Source organism: Arctopsyche grandis, chromosome 1 (genome assembly GCF_051622035.1).
Source record: "Arctopsyche grandis isolate Sample6627 chromosome 1, ASM5162203v2, whole genome shotgun sequence".
In the NCBI taxonomy this organism is placed as follows: Eukaryota; Metazoa; Arthropoda; class Insecta; order Trichoptera; family Hydropsychidae; genus Arctopsyche; species Arctopsyche grandis.
This window is the reverse complement of record NC_135355.1, coordinates 13561433-13585980: the sequence shown is the minus strand read 5'-3', so window position 1 is coordinate 13585980 and position 24548 is coordinate 13561433. Positions and strand designations below refer to the sequence as shown.

The 24548-nt window shown below is 30.0% G+C and overlaps 1 protein-coding gene across 1 annotated transcript; it reads left to right on the top strand.

The window, feature by feature from the left end:
• Positions 1-5838: 5838 nt before the first annotated feature.
• On the top strand, positions 5839-22288 carry GV1 (nuclear protein GV1). The gene is made up of 5 exons (XM_077434493.1): positions 5839-5958; positions 16795-16893; positions 20654-20847; positions 20926-21472; positions 21773-22288. The coding sequence occupies exons 2-5, from the start codon at positions 16864-16866 to the stop codon at positions 21848-21850; spliced, it is 849 nt and encodes a 282-aa protein (XP_077290619.1). The 5' UTR covers positions 5839-5958; positions 16795-16863; the 3' UTR covers positions 21851-22288.
• The last annotated feature ends 2260 nt before the right edge of the window (positions 22289-24548 follow it).

Sequence of the window (24548 nt, the reverse complement as noted above, 5' to 3'; positions counted from 1 at the left end):
TCATTATTCACTTGCACGTGCAAAATTTCTATGCTGAGTTTTCTTCTTTAATGGTATGAATTAAAAAATCGCACGACCTTTATGCGACACACATACATACTTACATACATATACATAGTATATGTATGTATATATATATACATATCTACATACGTTGGAGAATGGATCGTTTTATAAGCGTAAATATTTAATACCGTGAAATTTTTGAAAGCTTGAACGAGACGAATTTCATTTTTAAGCAAAACTTATCAATAAATATGGGCAACGGTGCGTTTTAACTGAGATTATACAGTAGAACCTCCATTATCCGGACTAAATGGGGACGAAGTCCGAATAATGAAAAATCAAAAAAATCACAATTGACATGGAAAGACGCGTACATTCAGTATGAATATTTTTTATTTGTCTAAATTTACATATATAATAACATGAAGATCAATATTAAATTATTATTAAATTATTAAATTATTATTAAATTGTTTTTTAAGCTGCCAAATCGTGAATACTTTTAATACAATAATGGACCAGATATTGGCTGTCCAGAAGATCGTCTTTGAATGAACCACATAAAAATATACTCTTCGACTTCTTCATTTACTGATTTTTCCATAATCTTACACTCTGAGCTTCCATCTTCTGACATTCCACTCGACAGAAAAAACGCTCTAAAATTACTTAATATTCGATTATCCTTTAGAAGTATAGGGAACCAATCATTCGCGTATCTTCGGCTTTCGTCGACAATCGATTTCCGATTTCTTATGATCAACCATCAACCAGAATGGGGAACAAATTTTTTTTTTCATAATTTTCATTTTTTTGTGCCTTTGTCTATCCGAAACCAGTAGATTCCATATCTTTAACTTTATTTTTATTCGTTTCAATTTCTTTTCGAAACCACCCGTTGAAATCAACGGGCCCTACACTAGTATATATATAAAGACGGTAATCTGTGTGTATGTGTGTGTGTGTGTCCTAAACCTCGAAGAACATAATGAATGAATCGATAAAAATCGATAAATTCATTTTTCGACGAGGAGACTTTGTCGCGACTCGAACCGATCACCCCAAATAGCCTGAATATAGGTCTAAATTGAGCTAATGGTCACGAATATCACGCCAAATCCAATTCTTCATTTCGCCTTTTTTTTTTAAACATTAATTGAAATACTCCTTCTCGCCATATAAAAATACGTAATTATAATGATTTGATTTAGCGAGGTTTTGAACCATTTTTCTAATATATTTATTTTTAATTAAATTTAAATTTAAATTTAATTTAAATTATTTATATTTTGACGATATTCGAGAAAAAAATTGATTTAATTCACCGCGGGCGCCGGAAATCGAACCTCGGACCCTCCGATCCAAACGCGATGCGCTCACGAGCCCGCGCCGAACGCCATATCCTCGTCCAGAATACGTGTTGTAAATACACATCATATGTACATGTATGCACGTAATTTGTTATGCGTAATAATAATATTCAACGTTACGAGGTCAATGACCGTTTGTGTATAATCGGAAAATATTACATTTTGTTAACTTTAATTAACATTTTGTTAACGTTAACTTTAAGAATTGAAAATTATTACAAATAAAGAATTGAATTGAAAATAACAAATTACATGCATATACATATGATGTGTATTTACAACACGTATTCTGGGCGAGGATATGGCATGCGACGCGAGCTCGTGAGCACCAATGCGTTTGGATCGGAGGGTCCGAGGTTCGATTCCCGGCGCCCGCGGTGAATGAAATCAATTTTTTTCTCGAATATCGTCAAAATATAAATAATTTAAATTTAAATTATAATTATAATTTAATTGAAAATAAATACATAAAAAAATGGTTCAAAACCTCGCTAAATGAAATTATTAAAATTAAGTATTTTTATATGGCGAGAAGGAATATTTCAATTAATGTTTAAAAAAAAAAGGCGAAATGAAAAATTGGATTTGGCGTTATGTCCGAGACCATTAGCTCAATTTAGACCCATATTCAGGCTATTTGGGGTGATCGGTTCGAGTCGCGACAAAGTCGTCTCGTCGAAAAATGAATTAATCGATTTTTATCGATTCGTTCATTATGTTCGGCGAGAGTTAGGACACACACACACACACACACAGATTACCGTCTTTATATATATGATTTTATACCCATGCGATGATATTTCATCGGGCTATTCACTAGTGAGTATATTACTCTACTGATCATTGATACAATGACCCGGGCATCGGAGTTTTTTTTTTAAGTTGTTACTAAATTGAGAATTGTCTTTCGTCTTCGTACTTCGTAGTTATGTTCAAGTAGTAACTTGTCAGTGATACCTTAGCTATTATTTAAACACCATGACTTTGATTTGAAACTTGTGAAATTATATTCTTTGACTTATCAGCTAATCCTCAATCTTATTACTCCTTAATGTGTGTTGTGAAAAATGTTGACGAAATGATTTTTAATTTCAATTTTGAAACTTTTGGGGGGGGGGGGGGGGGCGTAAGCATGCTAGCCCAGGGGCACGGCTTGGGATGTGCGGGCCATGATTGATACTGAAAAATGTAAATAATCTAGAATTCCTAAGGCGTTGGGGGGCGTTGGGGGGCGTTGGGGGGCGTTGGGGGGCGTTGGGGAGCGTTGGGGGGCGGCAGCTGGGGTGTTTCAGTTCCGGATCCCGATTAGTGTTTTGATTTTGGATCCCGATTTCTTTTTTAGTTCTAGATCCTGATTCTTATTTCATTCCGGTTTTGGATTCCTTTCAGTTCCGATTTCCGATTTGTTTTGTTCCGCTTCCGATTAATTTTTATTATACGTAACTTTATTTTTAATAATGTATCAATTTGTTTCCGAAACCACCCGTTGAAATTTCAACGGGCATAAAGCGAGTGATGAAAATTAAAAAAAAAATCACTCAATTTAATAAACCGGAAAGGTCAAAAATGTTGTGGCCACTATTCTGTTCACACCCCTGAACGTAACAAGCTGAAAATTTATTTGAAATTTAAATTTAAATTAAATTTAAAATTTATTAAAATTTATTTGAAAATGTATTCTTTATGTATTAACTTAGAGCTGATATGGTTTTGGTTTTTCTTATGTATTAACTTAGACCTGAAGTAGTATTTTTTTTTTAAACAATATTTCATTATTTTATTTTGACCTTTGAAATTATTTTTATTTTCTTGATATTTAATGTGTACAATACTTATAGTGATTTTAAGTAATTAAAAATATTTCGAACAAAATCCGACAACCGGAGGTAGAACTTTTGTCTTGTGCAAGTTTCCATACATTTGCTCTCAATTTGTATCGAAAATGCTGTCATAGCTATTAGTATTTCATAATGATAATAATTGATTGAATTGATAATTTCGGTGATTTCATATTTTGATCACATGTGTTCATATGCCAAATTCAAGTTCTAAAATATATAAATAGATACCTCACAAAAATTAAATCTCAAGCTATTACTGGTATAATAATTTTTTGGTCGTGAAGATCGTGCAACATTACCGTTACGCCCTATGATAAAGACGTGCCTATGACTTTCATATACCTACCTAAGTAAAACGTGTAGAAAACTCTGTGTATTTTACCTGATTATACTTACTCGCACATGCTATATTATCACGGTTATAAAAAAAATCGAAACGAGTACTGGTACAACACTTTTTTAATTGTGAAAATCGTGGACCATTTTCACATCGACCTACTTAAGATTTTTTAAGTTAGGACCATTGTGACATCACAATTCTTAATGCGCCTCAATGGTGGAAGCAGAGAAAAAAAATTCGGGTGTGACCAACCCATGACTTTATCTATGTATTTGAGGAATATAAGAAGGTTACAAAACAAAATTCGATATTGAACTAATATCTATGATAGCGATACAAATTGAGCGCAAATATATGGAAACTTGCACAAGACAAAAGTTCTACTTCCGGTTGTCGGATTTTGTTCAAATTTTGTTTATTATTTAAAATCAGTATAATTATTATACACATTAAATATCAAGAGGATAAAAATAATTTAAAAGGTCAAAATAAAATAATGAAATATTGTTTTAAAAAAAAATACTACTTCCGGTTTACGAATTCTGACCAAAACGTTACCAAATCTAAGTTAGTACATAAATAATACAAATATAATTTTTCAGCTTAATACGTTTAGGGGTGTGGACAAAATCCAGGTGACAACATTTTTGACCTTTCTAAGAGGAGAAAAACCCACTTCCGGTTCATTAAATTTGGTGATTTTATTTTTTATTTTTACTTAAAATCACTATCTTTATTATACACAATAAATATCACGACGCTTAAAATAATTTAAAAGGTCAAAATAAAATAATGAAAAAATAATGAAATATTGTTTTAAAAAAAAATACTACTTCCGGTTTACGAATTCTGACCAAAATGTTACCAAATCTAAGTTAGTAGATAAACAATACAAATATAAATTTTCAGCTTAATACGTTCAGGGGTGTGGACAGGATCCAGGCGACAACATTTTTGACCTTTCTAAGAGGAGAAAATCCCCCTTCCGGTTTATTAAATTTAGTGATTTTTTTTAATTTCATCACATTAATACAAGAATTATACTTGAATTTTTTCGTGAAGACCACACATGTTTAAGGGGTCGAAAAAAATAGTGGAAGAAAAATCGAACAAGAGTAAACTGCCACTTCCGGTTAAGGGATGCTTACTAAATTTTATACATAATTTGGTATTACACTTAAACTTCTAGATATGAAATTTAAGTTCAATAAACCAAAACGTTTCTGAGAAAAACATAAAAAACCTCGATTCTCTAGAGTAAAAGTACTACTTCCGGTTCAGATAAAAATATTTACAAAATATTTTTATATTGATATTATTATTTCTATTACATGTAAAAAAGATTTATTCCGATTAAGTTAGCGGTTTAGGAGATAATCGTATTCAAAAACTTAAAAAAAAGAGGACACCTATAAGGGGAGGTACCATTTCCGGTCAACTTAAAAATTTGAAAAAAATTTACGTCCTGTCGATAAGAATTTCAGTAACCGATACCAAGTTTCGATTCGATAAGACTAACGGTGTTCAAAAAATCCCCAAAATACACGGACACACAGACACACACACACACACACACACACACATTTTTTCTAGATCATGAAAACGTGATCAGTAATCGATTCTGAGTTCGAATCAGTCAAAATCTCGAGTTCGAATTTTCGCATGATCACAAAACTTCATCCATTGTTACTACGTACATAGATAAAGTAAAAAAAAAAAAATTGATACCACACAATACCTGTTAAAATAATTATCTACAATATTATACACAATACCTGTTAAAATAATTATACTACACAATACATACATACGTACATGCTATATGTATGTAATACTATGTTATTAATGACAGTTTTAATTGCAAAAAAATACGGTCTTCTAATCGTGTTCATAATTTGGTGTAGTGAATATGTTTTAAATATAAATACATTTAATTTAAAGTTCCATAAAAATGTTGAAACAATAAAAAACCAGTACAGTACATTTTCAAAACTCCACAAAAATGACCGAATCGTATAAAATGCTATGTATGTATATCGAAATGGAAAGCAGAAATTCAGCAGTGACAGAGGAGACATTCTGTCACGCACAGCCATATCAGACCCACACCCGTTTTAGTACTATGTCCATACATCACAATACATTTTCCTCAATTTCCGATAGTGAGCCGACCGGACGTCGCCTCTCAATCTGCGGCCCATTGTTTCTCAGGGCCACTTTGCGACTTATCAACCACAGGCAAAAATCCCCGAGTACCTCCTCCTCCCCCTTTGTCCCCACCACTAGTGTTGCTGACTGTTAACAGATGAAGAAGAAGGTGTTGTGGCGCGCGGGCGTCGTGTGCGCGCATCAGTTGACGTTGGACTCCGTAAACGCGCACGCGCAACTACACTATAAACCGGTCATTATATTATATACAATATATTATACTACTCTACCACAATAATAATATACAAATTATATGTTATATGCATATGTCGGCGCATCATACATAAGTGTATTGGAATAGTGCTTGTGCATTGCAGTTGTGATTGTTACAGTTAGATTCAGTGTCATGACCTCTCAGTGATACGTACGGCGAAGTCATGCTTGAAATTAATCGTTTAAAGTTAACGTGAATTCAATGTCACGCGCATTATATATAATTATATATTTTAAGGGTTGAAACTAGCCCTTTTGATACATATTTTTGTAAAAAAAAGTAGAACATAAATAAAATAAGCTAAAACTATTCATTTAGTGATTGGAAGCTATGTGCATGTACATACGTGTAAAAAAATTCAGATAAATGCATACTAATCTAAAAGGAATACATAATAATTACTGTGAATAATAATATATTATAGTTCATATATGGACGGATTGAAAAGTCAAAAATGATTTACCATTTTTTTATTATATATAACTAGTTGACTGTGTGCATATAATTGTGCACTCGGTAAAATATCGCAATTCGGATCAACGGAATTAATAATTTGAAATTTAATTAATTTTTTTGAAAAAATATTCTTTTGTTTTTGTCGACTAGGCTCCCAAGCTCCGTCTCTTTCCACGATGTACGATTCCGAGGGGAGAAAGAGAGACGGAGCGTGTTAGCGAACATCAATACGCACTTTACATGCACGCACGCATTCATTAGACAATTATTATTATACGATATGTATACAATATTAAAACTATACGACATATAATTGATATTCTTGTCTTGAAGCCCCAAATAAAAAAAAAATCATGGCGAATACTATTTATAGAGCACGCTTATCGTTCATAACAATGGTATAAATACGAATAAAATATTCTTAATGAATTATTTTTTTTTTGTATTTATAATATTCAATAAGTGTTGTAAAATCCTTTTAAGAAACGCTTTGAATGTTTCTAAATATTCAAATTAAGATATCGTTAAACACATACTGTTAAAGTTGTCATAATTAATACACAGGTTGACATGTTTAAAATTGCCAAACACACATAAATATTTCATCATAAAATGTTGTGACCTATTTTGGTTTGGCATTTGAGTGTAAAGAATGAGTTATGCAGAAATTTCACACTTTCCTTGAAAGACTCGATGAAATCGTCGTCAAAATATATTTTTTTTCAATAAATTATTTTAGATTAAGATTAATAACATTTATAATATTTATGTGCAAAATAAATAGTACACACATAACCGGAAAACAATAATAACGAAACCCGCATGCGTTAATATTTTAATATAACATTTATCTAAAAAAATCAAATACACACCATTGTACTATATATGTATGTATGTATATATATATATATATATATATATATATATATATATATATATATATATATATATATATATATATATATATATAAATACATATATATATATATATATATATCAGAGTCTGGGAACGTCATTGTTTAAAAAATGGGTTTATCCTACAGTTTTTCTGAAAATTAAAATTAAATTATCGCACGTTTAGCTCGATATATTAATGTAATCAACTGTCTTGCGCGAGAATTACTTTTACAACTTATTGGCACATCGAACTAAATCTTATTGCAATGTTAAATTGATACATAGGAGGTAATTCAGGGAAAGATCCAAGCATTAAAATTGCGTAATTTTGATATTAAACATGAATACTATGCATAATTATTAGCTAAAGAGATATATTAAGCACTTTGGGCTCTTGTGCAATGATATAAATATGATATTTGTATGTATGTATTGTGTTGATTATTTTATGATAATTGCCAGTGAATTTAAACGGATCATTTCTATTATTTTATTACTGGATATATTTCTAAAATTTTATTTTGAGATGACTATGTTAAATTGATTTTTTTATATTGACCTTAATTCGTTATTCGAAAACACAGACGATAGAGCTTTAATTGCTATTTAAAGATGATGCTATCGAGATGTCTTGATCAAACACGAATAATTGCGTTAATTATGAGAACCAAATTCTCATTATTAGAATCCATTTTTGTATATGTATGTATGTATGTAAATTAAAAAAAGAGTCAAGGTAAACACTGTTAACGAATGAGTCACTCATATTTTGTCCTTAAATTTTGCATTTTAACCAATTTTCCCATTATCGTCGTATTTGTTTAATTTTTACAGTTTCCGTTTATATTGGAGTATGTATATATGTATATACGATCATATCTTCGTTAATAACCTATTCATAACAATATTTCTACTTTTTACATACCTCTTCTTTCTTCGCCTTATTAATCAGTAATTTTAGATTTACAATAGGTTTGAAAATTTCACTTGATAGATTAGAAAATATCCTTGAAATAACGAACCATAAACTCAACAATTAACGTTGTGTATTGTTATAAAACAGATACGACCTTCAATTATGTTGACACTCGAACGTGATCTAGTCGAGCATCATCTGCTCGAGTCATTGTGTTTTTGTACTAGTTGAGATTTTGCACCGTAATGCACGGATTGCTATTGGTGCACGCTGTTGCACAATAGTTAGTGTGCCTGATGATGATATCTTGGCGATAAATCGTGAATATATTAAAAATCGTGCCGATGATGATACTGGAAGCACGATCGCATCATCAAAGACTATTATATAGTAGATTCCTGTAACAGGAATCTAAAAAAGCCAAATCGAGGTTCGGTTCCGTTTCATCGACCACATTACATTGCCATCAGTGGAAATTGCCATTTTTTATGTTTTGTTCTTGCTATATTATGTTATCAACCTTCGAACGTGTACATGTTGAAAACTCGTCGAAGTTCCATTTTATTGTGAACTTTTATTGATGTAGAAAAAGGTCATTACCATGATCCAATAATTCGCTGTTAAAACGGAACAAGTAAATAAATCACATATCATATATACATATATGTATGTATGTACATGACTATCGACTTAATTAACTGTAAATATCTCAAGTTAATAAGTTTTATTTTATTCTTTAATTTTCTGTAGAGTGATTATTATAATAATCGATAGATCATTTACTAATTGACTAAATTAAAAAAATAAAGAAAATTTAATCTACATATGTATATATGTATATACAAATGAATGTTTGTGTGTGCGTCTCGAATAGGCTCCTAAACCACTGAACTGATTACGATGGAATTTTCAGAATTTGTTGTATGTATGTCTGGGAAGATTACTGTGAAAAAAAATCACCCAAAAACGAGAACGGAAACGGGAAAAACGGAAATGAGTGTCATTGCAACGCTATAATTTCAAATGTTTTCGCGCCGCGACCAATGTGTTCCCTGCCTGCGTTTTTCCGACGAGAACAGGAACAGGAACGGGAACGGGAACGGGAACGGGAACGGGAACGAGAACGGGAATGGGAACAGGAATTGCATGCGTTATTGTGGAATTGCAATGAATGCCGGGTTCAGCTAGTACCATATAATAATATGAAATATAAAATTAGAGAAAAAATTACATACAAATTTCATAATATTATTATTGTTCTCACAAAGTTTTTTAAAACATAGATATGATAAAGAAATGTTTTTTTTTAAATTTATAAAATTGCTATTGTGTTTTTTAAAAATAAATGATAGTTGAAATATGCATGTTCAATATTAAAAATGGAAGAAAATTGAAAATATGAATTAACTAATACAAACGATATTGTAAGCGCTATGACGCTTACAATATCGTTTGAACGATTAATTACATGTTCAGTAAACAAAATTTATATTTAATTTTAAATTAATTAATATTAACCTACGTAACCACAAAAACAGTGATATGACAATTAAAAGAAGTAATAAATAAAGAAACTTGTGCAACATCGAACAATATAGAACGTGCGTAAATTTTCTTCACGTGCATTCTATCAACGTTGTTAATAAAACAAATGCATTTCCTGGATCTTTTTCCACCGAGTTACATACACACATGGATTATACAAGTCAAGAGACGCGAAAAACCAGTTAAGATTGCCCGAGAATATATCAACGATTTTATTCGAACACTAATGTCATCACCTTAATCGTTAATTAAACGAAATATTTTCCAGTTCTGAAACGTCTCTTTGCAATACTATTTCGATAAGGTCAATTGCCATCAGTTGATAAATTAATAACAAATTAGAACTCGCTATGCATCCATATGCATATTCTTACTCACTTACTTCATTTACTGGTATTAAATTTAAAATTTACCTTATATATATATATATATATATATATATATATATATATATATATATATATATATATATATATATATATATATACATATATATATATATATATATATGTGTGTGTGTGTATATATATAAATAAGAATAATAATAATAGGATGTACATATAGTATCACATATATACATATGTATATCGATGAATATTGTAATATCTGTGCACTAAACCATCGATATATGTATACTTGTCGAAGACGATTCTGTTTAACCCAGTTTTGGTGTGCGTGTTTGCGAAACTTAGTCAAAAGTGTTGGATTATAAACTGCAAGTTTCGAAAGAGCACCTTGACCAATGAATCGAAAGTGATTTCAAGATGATACAAGTGAACTGGATAACTTTAATGTCACACACACACGTGTCTCAACTAAGAATGTTTATGTTAAATAAAAGTTCAATTTCAAAATGTATGTATGTACATCGTATCCACATACATACATATGTACTTAATGGATGTAAAGTCTTATAAATGTATTGGTATATTAATTTTAATAGGAATACCTTGCCTTTCCTTTCTTTGCATTCTAATTTGTTATAGGATTTGTAAAATAAATTGCAAAACAGTTTGATGAGTGTGATATCTAATGCCGTTCAGTGTGTATTATACAAGTTCCATTGTGAACTTTAACCCTTTGCGTGCCTCTTGGATTGAGATTGGCTAATCGAAAATATACTTCATTGTTGATTTTGAGTGCTAATTTTGTATTTTTATGTAATGCTTCATTGGCATATTAGAATTTAACATCGTATACAAACCAATAACAATATTTATCACGTAAAAACACGATCAGTATTTATTTTCAAAATGCATGTTTTCCATTAAAAATATTAGAAAAAATCATCCCCAATTTGAATCTTTATCAATTCAATATAAACAATTTTAATCTACACTAACTTGAGCTATATGTACATACATACATGCATATATATTGACCAACGCCAATATGTTTCCAAATCATTGAATTCAACTGCGAAAAATATAATTCGCTTTAATGTATATATGTCACAGTGAAATTATATTTTAAGTGAAAATATATTTTCACTGATGTTTCAGTGAAATCATAACCAGTTACATTTCCAGGGTTGGTTTTATTCATTTAAGATTAGATTGTTAGGGTTGGTATTATTTAAGGGTTTGGATAGGTTAGGTTAAGTAAGGGTTAAATTTATGGAGTTAAACGTTGTGAATTCATTGTTTGATACACTTTCACTGCTTGATTTGCTGAAAATATATTTTCACTTGAAATATGCTTTCACAGGAAAACGCTTTTTCTTACAGCGTTCCAGTAATATTTTGATTGAAAAGTATTTTAAATAAAATATATGTTAGAAAGGTCTGTAAGTAAATTAATATAAAAAAATAGATAATTTAAATCGATTATCGATCAATAATGTTCGTTATAATTTTTTTTTTTGATTGATTGCCATAATATAAATTGAATTAATAATAAATAATTCAACTTTATTTATATAATAAATTTAATTAATATAAATAAAATTGAAATAATTTGGACCAATGTGCAATGGCATAAAAAATGTTTTGGGTGAACGAGTCGAAATTTTAAATTGCACATAATTGCAATCAGATAAATTTATCTCAGTTAAGTATTTGATTAATGGAGAAATGTGCTCCCGAATTCAAAATGTTAACAACTAAAATTTGAGTTTTTGATTGTAACAATTTCATATTTTGGATCGAGAGTTTTATTAACTATTTAGTTAATCCTAAATCTTGTCAATCTAATATATAAATATATTAATAATGGTTTTACAAATTGATGATGGTCAATTTGATAAGAATGAAAAATTAAAGTGAATCCATTATATCGCAAAAACGTGCACGCATTATGAATAGTTAATTTTTGGTATCTTTAGGAACTTATTTGGTTTAAAAAATAAATATGTATACATAATTGTATTCACGCTCTCAATCAAATAGAATCTGTTTTTAAAAACATAATGGCGTCTGGTAATTTTGCAAAACTAACAGTAAAATAGTGAGCAATACTTAAATTATTTCGCAGAAATTTCCATAATGCATAGGAGATTCCCATGGATTTACGTCATGTCTGTTGATTTCTAATTATAATAAACAATTCGAAAATTATCGCAAACAATGCTTCTCAATTATAAATTATTCAGAAAAAACTTAATAGTTAAAAAAACGCGTTTAAAAAAATTAAGGAAACATGATTGATTATTTGCATATATTAAGAAGCTACGTACATTTAAATTAATTTTACTTTGAATATAAAGATGAATGTCTTTGTTTATTTGCCCACTAGGTAAATCTATAGTTTTCAATTTAGAACAACCAAATTTGAAATATATGTGTACCATCTCGTGGTGCTAAAAATTTGACCATATATATATGGTTTTTGGAATGGTACGACCACTGGAGTCAGTCGCCATAAAAATCTGTTCTATCATAAATCATAAAAAAGTTCTACGCCTACTTTCTTTTTTTTTCACCCACTTAATTGAAATTTGTTATTTTTATATATTATGTATGTATATTATAGATTAAATGACTGGATTTTAATTTATTTTATATAATTAATTGAACAATTATTGCTGAATTAATTTTCTGAAATTTATTTTCTGCCTGCATCGATGTCATTTAATTTTTCGAATCCAAAGAAGAAATAAAATTTACCATTTTACGAAGCACTTTGGCGCTTCATTTAAGGCTGCATCAGATAGCTGGTATTTAAATAACCGGTTGTGCAATCGGTTGATTATCGTCGCAAAACTAGAGCTCGTTTCCAAGACGACTCGACGCTAATCGCAGATCATCCGGTCGCGATGTGGTAGATTTGACCCGTTAATCCGATCGAGAAATCCAAACAGGAGTGTCACAATGACTTGTCGTTTATGTCACACAAACGCCACATCGATTATATCTGAACAAAGCCAAAAAAGGAAACGCGAATCGCCACCAACTAGCCGTCAGTTAGACCTATCACTGTGTGAACCAGCGCACATTATGTCGGGTATTTTATATTTTTATGAAAGTTAAAAAAAAAGTTTGCTTTAAATTTTATGCGAATGAATACTATGTGGAAAATTGGATAAAATTAACATACCCACCGTTTGTCGAGCGCTGAAGTTAACGCGTTGACCGGTGGCGTCCGATCATTGTTATTGCTCGTGAGATAACCGAAACCGACTTGGATGTAATTGATTTATGAAATTGTTTCGTAAATTGAGCAATGTTTGTTTCAATGAATTATTATGACCGCATTAATTATTTAATTTTCGCATGGTCATAATACATGTAATAACATAGCCGCCCTACATATGTACATACATATGAACTAATAAAATAATATTTTCGTGGAAAAAAAACACAGTTTGAATGTATCATCAGGTATTATGTGGCACAACGTGATAATTAAAGAGATCATCACCCTCGTTTCCCTGTTCTCACGACGATCCAACAGTCGATCACCATCAATCACCTGATGTTTTACGTGTCCATAGTGTGCAATTCGTACATCTTTCACGACTATAAGCATACCTTTTACCATAAACGAGTTGCGTTTGCAACATTTGAAAAGTGAACGTATTTTTTTAAGAGCATCTTCGGATGGGTCGTGTAGCACGTGCCGAGGTGAAAAATATGTTTTCGCATTGCATTTTGAATTATTAAAAAAAGCTCAAAACAGTGGTGGTGATTCAAAAAGCAGTATTGAGTTTCAGTTAGTATAAAATTATGTAACACTTATTGGCCGTTTTGCAATTTAGTATTATTGTATTCATACTTCCTATATAAAATTAATTTTCATATTATAGTTCAACAATGAAACAATTAGTTTTTGAGGTTATATCTTGTATAGTCTGAAGACTGGGAAGTTTCTTCACAATGTGCTTTAATGAATCTGCAGATTTATAGCGTGCAATTATCAGTTGATTTATCTTGGCTTGAATATTCTAAAGTAGTTCACGGTGCTCAATACAATCTTAGTGTGTACTTGTATGTTTTTTTATTTTTTAACCGTCATTGTCATTTTTTCAATTGGAATTTTTCAAACATATATTGAAAACCTTGATTTTTCTTCAAATATTAATTTCTTTATCTGATTGTATATGTATGTATAATCAATAATTAATGTTTTTACTGCTTCTATCATTTTTTTATGACAGGGATTACGTGCATAGCCACTGGTGATTTTAAACTGATATAAAAATTAATGTTGATTATTTTTATTAGAAGTTACATACATCCCATGACACAGTATTTCAATTATAATATATGTATGCATCATGCATAGCTATAAATCACGTATTTTTATTCGATTACATTATATTTTACGATCCCAAAATTTATCGATATCAATTTTTATATGATTTTTTACCGTTGAATCAAAATTTTGATAGACATCACTTGCACAATATTTAAAGGACAACGGTAATTATGCATGTGTATTGTGTATTATGTATTAGAATTACCTGTGAGATGTGAGATAGTAAGAGTTGTGAAATCCATTTGTGTATTTTATCAAAGTGTGTACTTATTTCTATATGCAATATTTATTTACTTGAGATTATATCAAAAGTGACATTTCTATAAATATAAACTTGGCTTTAATATAATAAAGGTACAAGTGAGATATGTTGCAAAATATGATATTATGCTATATATTACATGAATTTACGAAAAAAATTATATGGTATGAGAAGTTATCGTCTGACAATTGCACATAAACTTTAACGTTTAACCAGCAATGAGTTGTTAAGCGTGGAAAATACAGTTTAAAAACAAAATTTCGAAATACTCGCCGCGGACAAAAAGGGGAAAATTGCGGAAATTTCCTTTTAAATTACAAGAGGAATTTTATAATTCAGATAAACGAAATTAAGAACGCAATTTAGAGTCTTAACTCACCAGTTTAATTACGGAATCGGAATAAACGAAAGCGTGCACGAAACTGTCTCTTAAGCTGGTATGCGGAATTAGTATTAGTAATCATTAAAATTTTAACTGACTACTGCAAAACTATAAAAAATTACAAATTCATACAACGCATAAATATCTTCGAAGTATTATATAATAAATTGGATTATAATATTATCTGGCTTTAGACGAAGATGTGTTTACGAAAATAAATCCTTTCATTGTGTCCGGTTCATCTCGCGACTTTCGCATCCTGTTCGTTTCGTGATGCAAGGTCGTTAATATTGTGATTTTTTTTGAATACTATTCATTCATGATTAGAATTTAATGAAAAAATTATATTTTTTACACAAAAAATAAATGAGTAGTTAAATGCATATACATAAAAATCACTGCAGTTATACACTTTTGTTGTGGAGCAAAATGTGTGCGGTATACATATTTGTTAATATAATTTTTAATAATCGATGATATATACATATGTATGTAGGTATATAATTAATGGATAAATCTTGGTGCTTTTTACTTTATCTATTTACGTTGTAACAATAGATGAAGTTTTGTGATCATGCGAAAATTCGAACTCAGAATCGATCACTGATCATGTTTTCATGATCTAGAAAAAAATGTTTGTGTGTGTGTGCGTCTGTGTATTTTGGGGATTTTTTGAACACCGTTAGTCCTATCAAACTGAAACTTAGTATCGGTTACTGAAATTTTTATCGACATGACGTAAATTTATGAGGTTTGAGGTTTTTTATGTTTTTCTCAGAAACCTTTTAGTTTTTTGAAATAAAATTTCATATCTAGAAGTTTAAGTTTAATACCAAGTTATGTATAAAATTTGGTAAGCATCCGTCAACCGAAAGTTTATTCTTATTCGACTTTTCTTCCACTATTTTTTTCGACCCCTTAAACATGTGTGCTCTTCACGAAACAATTCTAGTATAATTCTTTTATCAATGTGATTAGTTCAGCTTCCGATTAATTATTAATATACGTATTGTAACTTTATTTTTAATCACGTATCAATTTGTTTCCAAAACCACCCGTTGAAATTTCAACGGGCATAAAACTAGTTGTATAAATGTGATTAAAATACAAAAAAATCACTAAATTTAATAAACCGGAAAGGTCAAAAATGTTGTTGCCACTATTCTGTCCACACCCCTGAACGGATCAAGCTGAAAAATTATATTTGTATTCTTTATGTACTATGTAACTTAGAGCTGATAAGGTTATGGTCAGAATTTCTAAACCAGAAGTAGTATTTTTTTTTTAAAACAATATTTCATTATTTTACTTCGATCTTTTAAATTATTTTTATTTTCTTGATATTTAATGTGTATAATACTGATACTGATTTTAAGTAATAAATGTTTTTTTAACAAAATTCGATAACTGGTAGTAGAATTTTTGTCTTGTGAAATTTTCCCTACATTTGCGCTCAATTTGTATCGAAAACGCTGTCATAGCTATTAGTATTTCATAATGCTGCCGGTATGTGTGAATGTGTCTGTACGGTTCTATATTGAATTTTGTTTTGTGACCTTCTTATATTCCTCAAATACATAGAAAAAGTCATGGGTTGGTCACATCTGAATTTTTTATTTTATGTGGAAGTATTAATAATGTATATTTTTATAAAAATTTCAGAAGAAATAAATGTATGTGAAACAAATATATTGAGCTAATAGTGTTAAAAACTTTCAATATCAATTAAAGATGGCTGTTCAAATGAATCAAATGTTTTTGGTGAGTACATAATTGTATATATTTATTTTTATTTTTAAGACGGTATTGATTCTTATATTTCTTTTACTTTAAAAATTGTAAATTTTGCAAAACTGTAAGTACGATTTTTTCGCACAGACTTATTACTGTCGTAAAACAAAACGGAGATGGATGAACATCGACCGTGAAAACCGGCTTCATCATTCGTGACTGAGCATTCGACAGTTCGACTGTTAATTACAGGTCAGGTAGTCAGGTAGTTCCTGAAGGTTATGCTAAGGAAACCTTAATAAATTTTCTACCGGAAAATTTAAAAGCGTCAAATTATATGCAAAATTGTCCGTCAGTTAATGTACAACGGATTAATCTCAACCTAAGTGAACTTTTTTTGTTTGTTTTTTGCTGCTCCTTTCATGAATGATGGCACGAGATACATTTTTTTTCCATTTTTGATTTATTAGCTGTTAGAATATGGCCCGAGGGTTCTTTCAGATCAACTATGAAATGGAAACCTTTTGATGTGCAAGGCCAGCATCTTCTCCTTTCATATGTGACGTGTCGATCTCAATGTTGATTTCAGCTGTTTGAAATCATCGGTCTTCGAAGGTTTATTATCCCGAAATTCAAAAACTATCTATTCCTATTGATTTCAATTATATAAATGAAATTAAAAAAAATGTTCCATAAACGAAAATTATTCCGTAAAATTTATGACAATATGTACTTAAATATTTATTATAACTTAATGACTGTCTTTAATATCAATTTTTATAAACATGTATGTATTTAATCAGGAACTTTATGCTGTTTTGAAAATAATTGATTTTCAAATAATATAATTTGAATTTTTTGAGTAACTATTGTAGTTTTGTCATTTTAGATTTAAAAAATCTACTCAATCTTAAAATTGGCTATACTGGTAGTAAGCCGAATACAGCACATTATATGAATATGTACATTTTAAATATGTATATATGCAATAGCCATCGGTAAAAGTTAAATAATCAGTACCTACATAAATATGTACAATATGTATAATATATAGGTATATGTAGAGAAAACACATTACGTCGTGATCTTTGATAATGCACAGTTATTAAAATCATTAACACTATACTATTAACCATATGCAAAATTTATATGTATATACATACATACATATTTATCTATAATATATGTATTTATACATACATACATGTGTGCATACAAATGTAATATATGTACATATGTATGGATATGAAATCTTTTCGAGCCAACTTTGACGATGATATTGATCGTGTATGTCATGGCCATCCTTCATATGTGTGTAATACTGGCATTTGTAGTTTTTTTTTTTTAATATAAACCGATACCACTTAAATATACACACATACTTAAGGATACGGCCTAGGAATTTTCCCATACTTTCATTAAGTGTGAGCCAGTGTCGCAAAACAACGTTTTAAATGCTTAAGATAAAAAATGTTGAATCACACTCCGAGTACCATAAATTTCTTGAATATTGTATTTTTGTATTAATACTTTTGTTGTATTATTGTATTACAAAATATGTATACTTTTGGATTAACAAAGTTTAAAAGGCTAAGTGCAATTTATTTAATGGGCTAGTATGGAAGGGCACACTTTACCTGTATGATCAGCTGATTATAATCTACGTACTTAAAAATGCATTAGATGATTTTATTTAAATTGGATTATGTTCATATTGCATTTTGAGTTCATCAATTTTATTGTGTAATAATGCTTTTTATTGGACGTATAAGTTTTTAAGGTTATTGCTAGTATCGTTTTGAATTATATACACATGTACCTATACATACATATGTATATGTATATGTCCCTTTTTGTTTGTAGAAAATAATGGGAAAAAATTATATACAGATTTATTATTTTCTATGATTAAATTTATTAAATGTTGTTACTGGATCAGTCAGAAACCTTTATTGAAATTGGAGCAACATTGATTCAATGCAAATGTAATTTGGAATTATTGGCATGATTTATGACATCCATGCTGCTGTAAAAATTTTGCAATAAAATACACAAAAAAGCGTAAAATCTTCTGAAAAAAATGTATAATAATTCAAATAATAGACAGACTTCACATCTCCCACTACATTTTAATGCAATAATTTGGCAATTGCATGCGAGTAACGACAATGGATTATAAACAAAATGGATTGCGTCCACAGTCAAAAGCAAACAAAACAAAAAAAAAACGAAAAAAATGCGGTGAATTAGTTCACTACATTTAATCTTCACATCTATTTGCTCGTCGATTCCGAAACTTGGGCTTATTGTGTGACTCTAATCCATATTACACAATAGAACTCGTGTATTGTGAATTCTAATTTCGCACGTGTGTGTTTTCATTGAGAAACCGATCAATTTTATCTTAAAATTCTAGTACGATACTCAAAAAAATTTCTCCGTATATGATATATCATCATCATTCGGAAAATGCTACTTCCGATATCACGAAACATTTTCCTTATTTATTTTCCAGGTAAACGCTAAGTTGGGCAACACAATCGATAGGCGTGTCGAAAGCTTTCGAGTGCATTTAGGTTGTGTCCATATATTATTTTCCGTGTCGCGAGGGAGATAATCTGAGAAGCAATTACGTCCAATTACTTTGCCATTTTTAAATTCACCCGGAATGGTATAAATCGATTGAATTAGGGTCAAATGTCTGAATCGGTGGCGGTGTTAGATCTATAGTGTCAGTTGAATTTTTATTTCTAACTTCTATACGTGGATTGTGACCGGAGGGGCTTCGAATACTAATTCCGGTTTCTCAACCATTCTGACTTTTCGCTGTGATACGTGAAGAAATTCTAGAAAAATTACACCACAGCGATTGCTTTAAGAGAAAAATTTAGATATGTGTTGGTTTTTTTTTTAATTCATCTTGTCAAAAGAAATTGCATATAAAGTCAACCATTTCACAGAGTTTGAGGAGCGTTAGTTCATTAGAATGCAATAACCAATTAACATAGTCATGGGAAAGACGCTCAACTAATGAAATTTTTGGCGTTCCATATAGTGCTAAAACAATTGTACCACTTTTTTATAATGAAATCTAATCTAAGATTATATAAAATTTGATGAAAAATTGTAGTTTTTCTACCTATATAAAATCTACATTTACGTAAATTGATTAGTTTTTTTTTAAATATGTGTTAAAATTTAGATACAATTAATAAAATAAAAAAATCACAATTAATTTAATGGTTATTAAAATCACAATTACATTTCGATCCATTATTTAATTGACAAATTGATGAATGTCCTTGTTATTTAATTAAAAAAATAACATGGCCTCCAGAATATTACATATCTTTCAAAATTAGTTATCCAATTACTGAAATATATGTATATTTACATTGAATGCGAATAAGCAATTATTCAGAATGAAATTTAAATGATCTATCATTTTTGTTTGACTATCATGGCATACAAATTGGATATATGTACATAGTATTTCGTGTGAGAATGTCAAAAATTACCTTTACATATATTTTTATCCTAGATCTTACACATTTTTAAAAAATTAAATGATATTGCCAAATCGTACCGCACAATTTACAATGGGTAATTAGAATTATAGTCAAACAAATCGTTTCTCAGAATTTAATAAATATTAGTTGAGTGATTGCAAATTGTACATAAATATATGTATGTACAATTATATTCCAAAAATGTTAGATGTTAATTAAAAATAAGTCATTACGCGTACCATTATATGAGTCACATGATTGATGGAACATTATTTTTTCAGCGAGCCTACGTGACCCTATCTGTGTTCTATTTGGGCAGTGTTGGCAGCATAAAGGTTACATTTGGAACCAGTGGTGGTCCAATTGTTCCACCGACACCATTCCCACCCATTCCAGCACCACGACCACCTTATAGAATACCAGCAGCCGTATGGGAAGACCAAACTGGAGATTTACCCAATCCAAATCCATACAAGTGAGTATTTGATATTTACATATCTGTATTTTAAATTTAATTTATTTCACGGTTTATTCTTTTTTCGTATGTTATTAGACCACCAGTACTACCAAACCTTGCTCACATATTCGGTAATAAATTATCGACCACACAACAACCACCATTGACAGTCCGTCCACCGAACAACCATCGTTACACTTATGTGGCTTACACGCCAAGGAAACCAGTCGTTCAGCCACTAGCTTCAACTCTTTCACCGATCAAATCCTTCGTCAATGCCTATGCTCAAGCCACCAAATCTACCTCAACTCAACCTAAGATTGATGCTAAAGAAAATACAAACTCGCATCAAAGCGAAGATAATAATTACCAAAACATCGACAACAGCAGACATACGTTTGCCAGTTACAATATCGTTCCAGAGCTTGCGATCAAATATATTCCTGGATACGGATTCAAATACATCACACCTGAACAAGATAAAGATCCTAGAAAGTATGAGAAGAGTTCCAAATACTTCCACGATAAGTACAATACTCTCGAAACCAACAATATCTTCAGCAATTATGATCATCCGCACGATGCAGATTTATCGTATGATAAATATATAACGCAGAGGGTCAAAAAATCACCAGAACAACAGGTAATACATAATTTTTATTATCGTGAAAGTCTTTTAGATTCATTTTGGAATGTTCGTTGTCGCGATTCACTATTGTTAGAAAACGAAATATCAACGAAAAGGTGATTCGAAGTCACTTTCATCTCGAATGCCGATAACATCTGCTCGAACACTATAGGAAACGGTCTGAAAATAGTCTTTCTCTGTGTAAATAAATACTGTCTATAGTGCTGTGACGACGTCATCGGAGAAATTTAATTACAAAAATTGTATTTAGTTAGTTGTTCAACCTCGCCCATTTATTTTATTTTATTTTTTTAGGTGTACGTTCCTCAGCAAACATTCTCCTATTACCATCAACCGCAACTTTTCTTCCCGGTGAATTACGCGAGACATTAATTAGTGTGACTCGAATTTAGTATTTTAGATTTAAAAATGCCATTGAATAAGTTTGAATGGACGTCTCTTTCATCGAAAATTTCACAAAATTATAAAACATTTTTATACTATTTCGGACCAGTAAAACTTCCTTCTTCATACAATCAAATAGTATTTTAAACGATAAATTTGATGAAAATGACGTCATTCAATATATTTTGTATATATCTTTTTTGTATTCCTATATATTTTTTATGTTTTTTTTTAATGTGAGTAGTATAAAATTTTCACATGTGAAAAACTTGCGATATTGTCGAGAAATTTCAATCATAACATTTCCAGTCACTTGAACGCTTTGAGTCATCAAATGTCCTATATGAAAATTCTTAATTATGTATAAATAAATTTTAGTATTTATTTCAACGATTCCATTTTTTAAATAAAGGTTTTTAAAACTCAAAAGTAAAATGTTTTTATTTAACCCTTTTATATGCATACATATGTATGTACATATTTATATGTAATTTATTTATTTTATTTTATTCTAAACAGACCATTGTGGCATAACAGGAATTCCTAAAGCGCCACAATGGTCAAAAAATATAACACAAAAAAAACAAAATAACAATTAAACATAAATTAATACATAACGAAAATAATATACTCATCAATTATAGTAATATAATCTGTTTACACATCCATAAACGTATAACGCATGAAAGCCGCAATTAAATTATTTATATTACTTGAATTTCACGGTATTTAATATTAAGTTAACAAATCGATGTTAAATTCAATTATGAATGGTGTATAGAATTTTATTATGATTAGAGAAAGATAAGTAAGTTATTAAGTGATTTTTTTTAATAATTTTTTCCCGATTGTATAATTTTTCACCCTTGTGGAAGAACGGTTAAATTAATGGATATTAAAATATTATAAACTTCACAAATTGCTACTAACCACCCATGTACATATGTATTTTATACAATACATAAATATGTTTATTAAACTGTTTAACTATTTTTGTTAAATACATATGTAGTTATGTATTTACATACTTCAACATGATGTTATTTCGATTCTTAATTTCAAATATTTATATAAATACAGAAATAATTTTTATACACACATTTGTACGACTAGGTCCTACTCACACGAGAGTAATAAATGTAAAAATTTTCTCATTGATAAGAAAAATTTTCCACGTTCATAAAATATATAAAGATGTTGCTGTATTGATGACTAAATTATGTAACTTTTTTACGTAAAGAGTTTTTTATCTCTTTATATGCGTGCAAATAAAACATTGAATACATAAATACAATGGGTCGTCCAAATTAGGACACAGTTCGCACGGCGACACACGGCGTGCACGGCGACACTGTAAGTTGTACGCCTTGTTTTCCGACATTCAGACGCGCATGGAGATATGAAGCAGGCTTTGTGATACATGAGGCATAATTTGTGCATGAAAAAATGAGGCTTTAACCAGATCAACATATTTTAGACTGAACAAGTAGATTTTGAACAATTTAATTTCACTACAGTGGGGGATGAAAACAGCGTCATGTTACATACCATTGGATTTCTGAATTTAAAAATAGTAAAGATGGCTTGGTACATATGTTTAAGCTCGATTCTGCAAGAATTTTTTTCCAGTTCTGAGAATGAATCGCTACATTGATACGTTTTAGGAATAAACATAAGGTTTCAAGGAATTTTGAAAACCCACTGTGCGAAAATTGATACTAATTTTAAATATGTTTTGCAACTTTTTAAAATTTCGTATTTTTAAAATGTTTTTAACGCATATAAAATCCATGTGAACGGATATATTCGGCAAACATTTACACGCAACATCACTGTCAACGTTGCCGTTTTGAAAAAAAAATTGTATTCGCATCGGGCGAGTCACACATTATGACAATGTATCGTTACGCAACATTTCACGATGATCGCTGTAATGTAAACGTTAACGTTTACGTATTCTCGACGTAAGCCAGCAACTACATATGTAGGTTAACGGGTCGATAGGTGTACACCAACAGATTGCGAATGTTATCATTTTGTCATATCGTCATTTAAATTTTTGATATGTCTGTATATCATCAGAATTAATATTTAAATTAATTATAATTAAGAAAAAAATAAGTGTGATGCGACTGACCGGCTAACACAAGCTCGTCATACCAGATATCTTGTATTTTTTTTTTGAGATAAATTAATTTATACATATGTATGTACATACATACAAATCGCATGTATCATGTTGCATAAATAGGGTATATTTATTTTTATGTAACCAATGGATCTTCGGTGAAAGTTGATTTTAACGATTTATGCCTAAATAAAACCAAGTTCTTAATTATTTTCTATGAATTGATAGTTCACGAATTCAGCATCAAATTTATTATTGAACCTATTGAAATGATTTTATGATAGTCAGCAAGGCTTATTGTTTATAATTATTGAACATCAGACGTGATAAATATAATATATGTACATATGTATGTATGTATGTATTATGTACATATATATGAATAAAATGCTTCCAGTAAACGTCTCGTATAATATCGTATATAATAATTGTCTAATGCGTACGTGCGTGCATGCATGCGTGTGTGCGTGTGTACGAAGTACTTGCTGTTAACACCACGCGTCTCTCTTTCTCCCCTTGGAATCGTATATCGTGGAAAGAGACGCAGCATATCACGTT